The sequence below is a fragment of the Rutilus rutilus genome, assembly GCF_951802725.1.
Source record: "Rutilus rutilus genome assembly, chromosome: 24".
NCBI lineage: Eukaryota > Metazoa > Chordata > Actinopteri > Cypriniformes > Leuciscidae > Rutilus > Rutilus rutilus.
This window is the reverse complement of record NC_140228.1, coordinates 28,072,462-28,084,726: the sequence shown is the minus strand read 5'-3', so window position 1 is coordinate 28,084,726 and position 12,265 is coordinate 28,072,462. Positions and strand designations below refer to the sequence as shown.

Genomic DNA, 12,265 nt, shown 5'->3' with positions numbered 1-12,265 from the left:
CTTCAGAAATCATTCTAATATGATGATTTGATGCTCAGGAAACATTTTATTATTATTATTATTATCAATGTTGAAAATATGCTGCTTTATATTTTGGTGATTTTTTAAGGATTTCTTCATTAGAAAGGGCAAAAGAACAGCATTTATTTGAAACAGAAATATTTTGTATCATTATAACTGTCCCTTTTGATCAATTTAATGCATCCTTGCTGAAAAAATAAAAAACATACCAAAGTTTTGAATGGTAGTGTAAGAGGTACGTATAAAACACATTTAATAAATGGCAATTATGGCTTAGCACCCTCATAAAATAAAACCTCCAATAATCTGATTACAAGAAACATTCAAAGGAAGAAGAAAGAGGAAGCAATATTTCTTAATCGGGACAGTGTGTCAGGATACGAGAAGCGGTCGTTCCACGTCGCTCTCTCCACGTAATCGAGCATCACGACCGCTCTGATCGTCGTCAGGAGCTTGTTCCACGTCTCGTCGAAATCCACCACCCGCGGCTTTAAGGACATGGTGTGTGGCTTCGGCTTCCACTGCGGGGGGAAAGACAGGTCAACAGGTGACAATCAGCCCTTTACAGCATTCCCTTCAGTGTTGCCGTCAACTAAAACCAAAACTCGGGAACTGAAATGGTGAAAATAAACTGAAATACGTTTAAGTCGAAGTACTAAAATTGTTCAAACTAAAACAACAGCGAAATTAAATAGAATAGAAATATGTAAGAAAAACAAAAAATAATAAAAATGAGAATTTTTAGAATTAAAATGAAATCTAAAAATATATAATTCAAGTATTCAAAAATATTATAATAGTATAACTAATTTTAGAAAAAATGACTTTTGCAAGTCAAATGGACTGGATAAGGATTTTTGTTAAAATGCATGTTATAGAAATTCACAATGAGCAAATTAGCAGAAAATCCCACGTTTTTTCCCCATTGATTAGTATTCCCTGAGGTTTTCTATAACTTCCTAAAACTAAAACTGTATCTCCGAGCACATGCTGCACATTAATTGTTCAAATACAATTTTGTTTTTCAGAATTTTTTTATTAAATTGTTTTGATCATCAATATACTTGTAGGATAAGACCAATATAATAAAGATATTTCTCTATTTTCATATTACGAAATTAACTCGAATAATTCATATCTCCAAATATTTTAAATAGTTTGTTTGGAAGTTCAAATAAATAATGAATACATTTTTGAATCCTGCAATTCGTCTCATTTGCTATATCTATATTTTGTATCAAGTTATCAACCTCCTGCTCTCAATAATTTAGCACCGCTTTAAACCCCTGACAGTCAGTGTTGGCGTTGGGTGTAATTAATTACTGTAATTTAATTACTTTTCCCTCGAAAAAGTAAAGTAAGGGATTACTCTTACTTTTTTCTGTCATTTAATTATGGTTACTTCTGTGGTAATTGCATTAAATACTGTACTTAGACTATAGAACAATTCTATATAAAACAATAGTGGATTTAACATCAAAATTGAATGTTAAAATGTATGTTTCTAATGTAACTTCTGCCTTTACACACTTTGGTCAGGTCAATAATAATTTATGCAATTGTATATATTGTTCATTTTGACAGAATCAAAACAGCAGTTTCATGTCAATCCTTGTATTGTTCAACTGTCCGAGGTTGATATGGGATATATTTAGAGCGTAATTAATAATGAGTAATCTGATACTTTTTACAGAGAGTAATAGTACAGTAATTTAATTACACTTTTGAAGAAGTAATTAGTAACAATCAATTAATACAAATTTTTTTTTTTTTTTTTTTGTAACTTACCAAACACTGCTAACAGTTGACCACCACAACACACCAATGTAACAATAAAGTAATATCAGTTGACACTTGACAGGTCTATATAGAAGAGAATAAAGACATGCATGTCTGCCTTCTACACTAAACAACCACAAACCTCATAAACAACATCACATTCACGGGGAAACTAATTATTGGAGTAATTGATTGCCACAACAAAGGCAGATCAGTGAAGATCAACTCATTATCTCAGTGTCAACATCCAAAATAGCTGTCAAGGCACATCAAAATATCAATATCATGTGATCTACATAGAAACACCCCTATAAATAGCCAAAACAAGTGAGTTAACACCTCAAGTAAATCCAGTTGCTGTGAAACAGAGTCACCCCCAAAACTGCAGAGGCCTAGTTACACATATCCATGATATGACTGCATTAAAACAGAAGCTGTGGGTTATTTAAAGCAGACGTGATTGAATAACAGCAGTGTGCTGTGGTAAACAAACACGTACACGTGTGTTTATAAGCGATCGGTGTGTGTTTATGATGTAAAGACAGTGTTATGGAGCTGAAACTGCAGCTAACGTCTGTGCTAGCATGAGCGCTGCTCATTCACACACACACCTGAGATTGAGAAAGCCCTGCTGAGCTGCGAGTCTCGGGCGGTCAGGAGGCTCGGCTGGGCCGGGTCTGGATGTGTTGTCCACGGGTCAGTGTGTCACGGCTGTGGGTTTGAAGTGAAGCTGTCAAGACGCTTGATTCCTCTCTCTCTCCCTCTACACCTCTGCCATTGCCTTTCACGGACTGCACCACTGCATCAGCTGTAGGGGTGGAAGAGCGCAGTTAATGATGGACACAGTTATAATAACCTTTGAACTACACGATACGTTGAATAAGCGTTTATTTGTACGGTAATACAAAGAATGTGTATTAATGGGATATACTGTGCACAAAATCAATGATAATATTGTATCGCAGCTTTTACCGGACTCCCCCTTTTATTGGTGGTATTACCGAAAAGTACGGCAGCTGTTCGCGGACAAAGTCGTGACAGAAGAGGCATGAGTAAGAACATTTACAAATCTCTTTTTTCTTAGCGTTCCAGGTCCTTGACGGTAGCATTAACGATCATTTTAGTACTTTTTATAAAGAAATGTTTGGGGAGAAACATTCTATTTTTGAATTTAGCTTTACTCGTTATGATATTTCAGTGTTAACAGAACAAATAGGCCATAAGAAATCATATTAAAAAATTTTTTTGTCATAAAAATGTGTTTACACCGAATCTGTAATGGTTTTTCAGAGTCATTTTAAAGGTGACTTAAATGGAATCATAAATATGTTATCGATCACTTAATTACAACAAAACTTAATGTGTATCTTTGCATCATATCATATTTGTACAAACTATAATAAGGTTGGCTATACCTTAATATTAAGATAATTTGCACTTGGATTGGGTGTAACAGCACTGGTGGACCCCAGGGACACACGTGAAGCCCAAAGTAAGAAGGCCTAGTGTAACCGGTCCTACTCAACCCGCTGTGAGCAGGATTTGAACAGGAGTCTCCAGTGTGGAAGGCGCGCGGCGCACGCTAACAAGGATGCTAAAGACCTCAGCCGCTAGCACACCTCTTGAGGCTAGGGGAGTGAGGTTTACATGCACAGCTCTTACTGGCCACATTTGATTCACTAATGTCCTAAGTGTCTCTTTAATATGTTATATATTTCAATCAAAAGAGAAAATTATATTGTTTTCTAAATTTATTTGGACAACAATAAATAATTCAGTCATGTATGGATGTATGCCCGGTCTTTTGGAAACAGAACATAAGGAAAGCCAAAGGCCCAGATGGTGTCCCGCCCAAGTGTCTTACCCAAGAAACCAAAAATCACTGGATTAAATTATTACAGACCAGTTGCTTTGATGTCTGTGGTCATGAAGTCAGTTGAGAAACATGGTTTTGACCACCTGAAGGACACCACTGGCCCCTTGCTAGACCCTCTTCAGTTTGTTTATCTGGTCAGTTGATGCTGTCAACACGGGACTGCACTTCATCCTGCAACATCTGGATAAACCAGGGACTTATGTAAGAATCCTGTTTGTGGACCTCAGCTAACACCATCATCCCAGATACCCTCCTGACTAAACTGACCCAGCTCTCTGTGCCCACCTCCATTTGTCAGTGGATCATCTACTAGTAAGGCTGGGAAAATTCACTTCCAACACCCACACAATCGGCACTGGCGCTCGACAGGATTGCATTCTCTCCCCTCTGCTCTTCTCCCTGTACAACTCCGACTGCACTGCAAAAGACCCGTCTGTCAACCTCCTGAAGTTTGCAGACCGTCTGGTGCAGTCGCAACAACCTGGAGCTGAACACACTCAAACATGTGGAGATGATTGTGGACTTCAGGAGAAACGTTACCTCCACTGACCATCATGAACAGCACTGTGGAGCCATTCAGATTCCTGGAAACACACTATATCTCAGGACCTGAAATGCCTAATATGCCATTGCATAGAAGCTGTTGGCCTGGGATTTGCCTTTTGATCATCCACAGCAGATACAGGGCAGTTTTTCTGTGCTTGGACAGCTCTCAGCTCCTTAATTAAATGTTTAAGACCGGTTAGATGGGAAGAAGAATTCTCTTGTGTAGTCTGCTGTCTGAGTGCGGTTTTAGGATTAAGTGGTGAGCTATCAGTAACACACATTTAAAACTTACTGTATTTACATTCTTAATGCACTTTCCTGGTCTTATTGTACGTCATTCATTGCAGCACGTTATTAAAATGAAATGTATTGTGATGCTTTCCTGTAGCTCAAACAGCAGAGCGCTGGCGCTTGCAATGCTAAGGTCATGGGTTTGATTCCCAGGGAAAGCAAGAACTTATAAGAATGTAAATGTGTACCTTGAAAATGCAATGTAAGTCGCTTTGGATAAAAGCGTCCTGTATAAATAAATAAAATGCATAAATGTAAATGTTTATCTAAGTGAAACGGCAGCAGAGGTTGTATTTCCGCCACAGGCGCAGACAACACTGTCATTGAATCTGTTCTGTGCTCTTCTACAACTGTCTGGTTTGGGTCAGACATGCATAGATTGCAACAGATTGTTAGGACAGCTGAGATGATAATTGGCGTGTAACTGCCCAAACCAGGATTAGGATTGGCAATAATAACTCTCATGTAAATACATATTTATGTTTATACAGTTGTATATACAGTTTGCTTTTCATCTAATCTACCCAGAAATTAATATGTACATAGGCCTTCTACTTCCATATAAAGGTATATTATATCCTTTTGGTGTTTATGCCACTCAGGCATTAGACAATAATAACTGTATTATGGATTATGCATTATTTTCCTGTTATCACTGTAAAGCTGCTTTGAAACAATGTGTATTGTAAAAAACACTGTATAAATAAAGGTGACTTGACTCATGTAAATACACATTTATATTTATACAGTTGTATACACAGTACTTAATTTGTATATCTGTACATAGGCCTTCTACTTACCATCTAAATGTATATTCCTTTTTCCCCCCTGCTTATTTAATTTTTCTAGATGTATATGACATTGTTTTTTCTTTAATTGCACGCATTTCATTCTTTCTCTCTGTTCTATTGTGTTATATATTTAAGTAAGTACCTTAGAGCTCCTGGAAACCATACCAAATTCCTTGTTTGCTTGTGCACACTTGGCAAATAAAGTGCATTCGGATTCTTCTGACAGATGACAAATATGTATTCACTGTCATTTGCATAAAAATTTAATTAAACTCAGGAAATACTGTACATTTACAGCGGTTGTATTTTTATTGTATATGAAGTTACTGAACCATTTACACTGATGCCAAAATATGAAACCTAGAAAAACTCAGAGACACTATGAGAAATACCTAAGGCATCATAGACTATGGAAGCACCAATTACACCATGTCTGTCCGAAGGACGGACCAACCACAGCTCATGACATGGAGTGTCACGGATCTATTACCCCTTTTCCACCAGCATGAACCTGGTACTAGTTCAGAGCCAGAGCTATTGCCGGTTCGGCGTTGGTTTGATTGACGAGCCCTCTAAGAACCGGGTTGCCTCTCCACAGGCCAGAGAGCCACCACAGAGCCAGATCTTACGTCACTGGATACATCTCATGTTGCTCAACAAGCGCTAACACAAGCACACCAGGTTTGTAACGTTAGCTTCTCGCAGGCCGATCAGTCCGCGCAGTTCTGATGCATCTCGAATAAGCCTTCCATCAACAATGGCAGTCGTTGCGTTAGGCCTACTATTGATGCTCATGGCTTTGCGAACCTCCATAGGCATACAAACACGGCAAATCCAACGTGTTCGTGCAGCTCGCTGTGATTTGCATAGATGGAGATTACAATTGAGCTGCACTATTACCTCAATAAGCTGCTATTTAAAAAATGGTGGTCATGAGTTTCTGTTTATCTCGTTGGTCACGGTAACCCCGCCCGCGGTTCTTACTTCTAGAATAGCAATGTATTGGTTCTACTTACGAAACACTTTTTCTGGTTCAGAACTGGTGCTTTAGGTCTCGAAAGACAAATAACTGATTTGAAAACTAGGATCTGAACCAGCACTCAAACTGCCTTGGTGGAAAAGGGGTGAGAGAGAACTCAAGCACAGAATGAGTGTTAACGGGTTTTATTGACAAGACAATAGATGGTGGGTGAGGAGGTGATAACAGTCCAAACAGTAGGCAGGGAACAAAGCACAATGACAGGCAAGCTGAGAGGGTGGCCGCTGAGACCAGCCCAAGGTGAACAGGCTGGTGATCTGTGGTAGATGTGCAGCACAAGGCCAATGGATGCAGCCAGAGCCAGACAGAATCATACAGCACATGTAGATGGACTCACGGGGCACGATCAGTCACTGCACCGGTCTTGCTGCTTGGTAGAGAGAGGAAGCAGCCAGAGAAGCTCAGCTTGCAGGGCTGGAACAAACAGGAGACACTACAGACACAAGACAAGGTATCCAGGCACTATCCACAACTGGAACCATGGGCAATAAGTAACAGGTAGCACAACACTGGCAAACGAACTGGAAAAACATGAGTGAAAGAGCACACATTATAAAGGAAGCAGAAAACACGAGGAACAGGTGACAATACACAGACAAGGAACAGGTGAACACAGTAGCGTAGCCAGGAATCACAATGTAGGTGGGCCCAGAGAAAATCAGGTGGGCACAGCCTAAAATGCATCTGTTATCAAAATAGGCCAACACAACTACACCTGCTTGAATACACCACAGTTTAATCAGAGCACAAGCATGTATGTCATCATAAGCAGTGTTAAGAACATAACGATAAGAACAGCATTTCCACTGCGCGCGGCCACACCACACACACACGCGCATCTGACAGATGCAAAACAACACCATCATCAAATCAGCAGGACAGTAGTGGACAGTGTGTAAAAACAATGCTTGGTCGTAGTCTGGCTCAGCGGCCACATAAACCATGTTAAATAAACAACATTGACTAGGCAACTACATAGTAAACGTAGATTGGCTTACTTTTGATGACTAGCTTATAACAGGAGACGACGGGGCTTAGAGTTGAACACTGCAATGATTTCGTTATAATCCAACGATTCAGTCAATTCTCTTTCAAATGAGAGCAGGGACAAAGAGTTCAGTCTATGTGTCAACATTGTTGCTCTGATACTAGTTTTTATCCGATTTACAGTGGAAAAGAAACGTTCGACAGTACAGCTTGTTATTGGTAGTGTGATGAGGACTCGTAGGGGATGGTTCATTCTTGGAAAGATATCGCATGGGCATGCATCGAGCACCTCCACAAGTTATGGAAATGTCCTGCCATTTGATACTTTTTTTTCTAGCTGCTGAACAAACACCTCATGTTCAGAATCATCAACAGCGATGTTAAAGTGTGCACCGGCAGGCTTGTAACAAAGTCTTTTTGCCGAAGGTGTTCGACTGAGGCAAGCAAGCAGCAGCTGCTCTCATTAAGCCGTACGTGTCAGCCTTAAAACGGGTGTTCAGTTCCATGATCTGCCTATATAGTATATCATTCCACAATTGTTTCAGGTCAGAGTTGTCCTTGACAGGTGATGCTTTGCCCACGGTAGACTCGATCAACATATCGCCCAACTTAGCTGGCAACTTCCTCTTTCGCGCCCCAGTGACGTCCAAATTCACAATGTCATGCATTTTCATCAAATCATCCGTCAGTGCCATAACTTTATCAATGTCATTTTCTTCATTCTTGAATGTAGTGTAGCTCTCCTTAAGCCCTTCGATTAGATCAATGCAATCTGTTACTGATATAGTGGCAGACTGCAAGCCCTTAGTGGCATAGTCACTCGTTTCAAACAACTTGTTGAACGTTACAAGTAGAAACAGATTTTTTTTAGTTTGCATTTGTTGCAGTAGTGAGTCTGCCTCAAGTTTTGTCTTGCCTGAGCTTTCAGAACATTCAACAAGAGTCTCCAATATAAGACCCAGAAGTGTCAGCACTTTACTCACTGCACTTGACCACGAGCTCCATCTGACGTCACAGGACCTCTCTAGCTCCAAATTCGTTTTCCCTGGCCGCAGCTGTTGCTGGATTTCCATAAATCTAGCATGCCTATGTGACCCCGTCATGAAACTATACAGGTTGTTAATGACGTCAAAAAATGTTGATATGCTAGGGGACACCTTTGATGCTGTGCACAGGACGAGGTTAAGGCGGTGGGAATTACAATGCACATATACTGCGTGAGGAAAGGTTTTCTTTAAAATCACATGTACTCCTCCTTTATTGCCGGACATAACCGATGCTCCATCGAACCCAAATCCAACTGCAATGGCTCCAATACTTCCAGGATTTTTGCTGATATAGCACTTGCGCTCATGTTCCCTGTCTCTACAAATCCCACCTTTCCTTCAGCCGGCATTTATCTAGGCCTATGTATCGGATACAGACTGCCACAAGCTCTTTTTTTGATAAGTCTTTACATTCGTCTGCTAAAATTGCATAATGTGTGTCTGTCTCATCGTGCAAATCCGCCTTTATTTTGCGGATAATTGATGATGCGGCGATTTCCAGGATTTCATTTTGAATATCAGGGCTAGTGAGTTTCGCGTTTCTAGGCAATTCGTCCAGTCGCCTTTTTATTTCTGGTTGATAGTTGGAGATCAGTTGAAATAATTCTAAGAAGTTGCCTTTGTTCAGTGCCTCTTCAGTTTCACGATGCCCATGCAAGGGAATGTCTTGTTTTGCACAAAATAAAACGAGGTCTATTACAACTTTAATGTGTTCTCTATTCCTTTCCACAAACGAACTGTTGACAGCATCTTTGTGCAGCTGGTTAATTATATTTCCCCGTCCTGGTTTATGGCTTTGTCTGTATCCTTGAGACCTGCCCAGCTCTGTAGCATGTGCCCTGCTAGCCTCGTGTTTAACACAACACTGGGAGAGATGCTTCCAGTCTCTAAAGCCAGTTTTTATAAATCGACTCTCAGTGGCTGCTTCAGGGAAATGGCGACATGGCTTACAAAACACAGCGTCTCTCGAAATACTGTACTCTAGCCATGGGAACTTTTCATACCACAGGACATTAAAACTTCTTCCTTTGCCTGCTATAGTGGTGACTGGAAATGAACTGAGTTTGGGCTGGGTAACAGGGTCATCAATGGGGGATAAGTCAGTTGGGGCTGTTACATCCTCAGTGCTGGCCCTAGGCTTAGCCGAGTCTGAAACAATGAACGCACATAGCGCTGCATGCACATTTGTATATAGGCCTATTAATTATCCTAAGACATGGCTGTATGTACCTGTACACTGGCGTGTAGGTGAGGTAGATGTTAGAGAATGGAGCACTGCTGGTGATGGAGAAATGGCTGAATTAACGTAATCACTAGCAGAGCTGTTCAGCTCCTTACTACTCGAGACTAATGGCAGAGGCTCCTGAACATCTGCATTATCTTCCTCCTGCGGCGGCCGTGGTCTTTTTGACACGAACTTTAGTAAGTTGCTCTGTTTCATTTTAGTTTAATATACTTAGCTAAACTTCAGTGTCCCTCTGTGAAATGTGCTCGTCGTTGTGAAGGGGGGATGGGCTGTTCGCAATCTGACTGCGAAATGCGCTACGCGGGCATTTCGTCATCACCATGACAACCAAACAAGAATCAAGAAACATTAAGATTTATTTTTATAGGTCAAGTATTGTGATAATCGCAACAGAATTCCTTCCTTAGGCTACCTTGTGAGGCCACTGACTGGATGGGCCTGACTGACAGGTGGGTGGGTCCAGGCCCATCCAGGCCCACCCGTAGCTACGCGAGAGGGTGAACACACTCACACAAACGAAAATTAATCAATGACTCAAACAAGAGGACGTGGTAATTGGTAACAAGGAGGCTGGAACAGAGGAGCACATGGCCAACACATAGACAGACAGAGCCATGTGTTCAAGCACAACACAAAAAGAGACACATTAAACAAAGACAAGACAGACAGAACTGTCAGAGGAGAACCCTGACAAGGAGCCCACCCCCTCCCTGTATATTCAGCTGTGATCCCTGAAGCGGCATTCTTGTTCTATTCCCGTGAAGACTTTCCTTCAGCACCTGCACTGCTCCAGTTCACAATAATACCGTATGATTGCCGTTGCCAAATGCAGTGCAGTTACTATCTGTTGTGGATATTACCTCGTTCCCTGCTCTCGTTTCTGAGCGTTTCTACTTTTCTTTCAATAGCTGCATCTCCTAACCTAGCTAATGCATCAAGGCGAGCTAAGTTGATAATTTGACTCACCATATCGTGTCCAAGATTGCTGCAGAGAAAAGGAAAGATGTAAAAAGATGATTCAAGTATGCTCAAGCCGCACTGGTGGATGTGGAATGTTGCAAGCACTGTTGTGTGATGCCGGCCAGGATTTTGGAAAGAAGGCTTCGGGTGGCTGCTTCTACAAAAGATTAACCATGTCTCTCTATCATCTCTTCTTCGGCTAAGGGGGCTCAACCCTCTTCCCAGCGGGATCTTTCTTCATGAGGGGATATCACAGATGAGGAGTCACCTGAGCTTACGCAGCTTTTTGACCAACATCTGCTAGCGTAATGCGATGAGGTGGATGATGAGGCGGATCACTAGATGTTAGCTCGCCTCCTCCGGGATGAGCCGGATGATGAGGAGGATGACGCAATCCTGTCTGTAGCCCAAGCATATAGGCCCGTGAGCGCACAAAGTGCCAATTTAGCGTTGAATGGGGTGGATTGTGACCTAGTGGAGGTTTGTAAGCATGCGCAGCTAAGATTAGCATCGCTTATCATGCATGATCAGGCATGTAACTCCTGGGGAACCGGGAGTTAAACGGGATATTTACTTCTTTGTTGATGGCCTCTCAAGCCGAGTTATTGGAGGAGCTGGGCACTTCTTTTATATAATAGACCTCAATCTATGCACCTTACATGGTGCGGTACAAATCTGCGGCCATATTTTGGCTCTCGCTGTTGAGGGTGAGAGATCGCTCTGGCTTAGTCTCTCAAGTATCGGTCTCAAGTATCGGAGACTTTCTCCTGTGGATTCAAAAGAGTTGGTCGGACCAGCTGTGCGGCAATAAGGCAGAGATGCAACCTTCAAAGAAAGGAAGGTGAGGCGTTTGACATCTGTCTGCCACGTAAAAGAGCTCCGCATCCTCCTGTTAATCAGATAAAGAGTAAAAGAGTATGCATATTCGCCGTGCTGTCCAAGGGAGGTCGGAATGTGGCTCGATCCCAGAATAATCCCCCGTATTCCTGGATGGGAAACAGCCAAGAGTGAGGAGTCAGGGTGGCAGAGGAATGCAGAAAAAACTGTTGAGGAACATATGAACATGCACCTCACAAAATTTGTTAAAATATAATACTCCACGTCTTAATTCGATTTGTGATTACATTGAGTATGACTTAAGCCGGATTAAGGTAATCAGAAATCCCTGTTTGCATGGTTTCTTAATCAGAGTATTGTCTTAATCGGCTTAATATCGGAATATTGTTGTCCATGTAAACGTACTGAGTAAAAACGGATGGTCTATCCTTCTGTTAGCCCCTCGTTGGCCGAGGATGCTGTGACTGGCAGAGATTGTTCAGTTCATTCAGGGAGAGCCCTGTCCGCTCCCATTGATATTTCGCCCATACCCGGAATGGGTCACTCTTTGGGTCTGGCCTGTGAAGGGTTAAATTTGAATGTGCTTCCCCAGAAAGTTATAAACACTATCTTGAACATTAGAGCCCCATCTACACATGATCTTACATGCCATGTGTTTGGGGATTCACACTTATTCAGTGAACCGTGAGTGAAATACTCTGTTTTTTGCAAAGCTTAATGGACAACGGATTTCCTATTATTAAAGTTAATCTGGCTGCAATTTCGGCTTGCCGCGTAAGCTTCGGTGGGACGAAGTATTTCTAATACGCTGTGTGTCGAAGCGGCTGGTCCCGTCAGGCTTATCCA

The 12,265-nt window shown here is 41.5% G+C and overlaps 1 protein-coding gene across 1 annotated transcript in view; it reads right to left on the bottom strand.

Moving 5' to 3' along the window:
* Nucleotides 1-2,606, bottom strand: part of cul2 (cullin 2) — a 31,995-nt gene extending 29,389 nt beyond the window's left edge. The window contains exons 1-2 of the mRNA XM_084398772.1: nucleotides 2,412-2,606; nucleotides 403-542 (exon numbers count right to left, since the gene is read on the bottom strand). Of these exons, the coding sequence (XP_084254898.1) occupies nucleotides 403-521 (119 nt within the window). The 5' untranslated portion in view covers nucleotides 522-542; nucleotides 2,412-2,606. The remainder of the gene's footprint in view (nucleotides 1-402; nucleotides 543-2,411) is intronic.
* Between the last annotated feature and the right edge of the window lie 9,659 nt (nucleotides 2,607-12,265).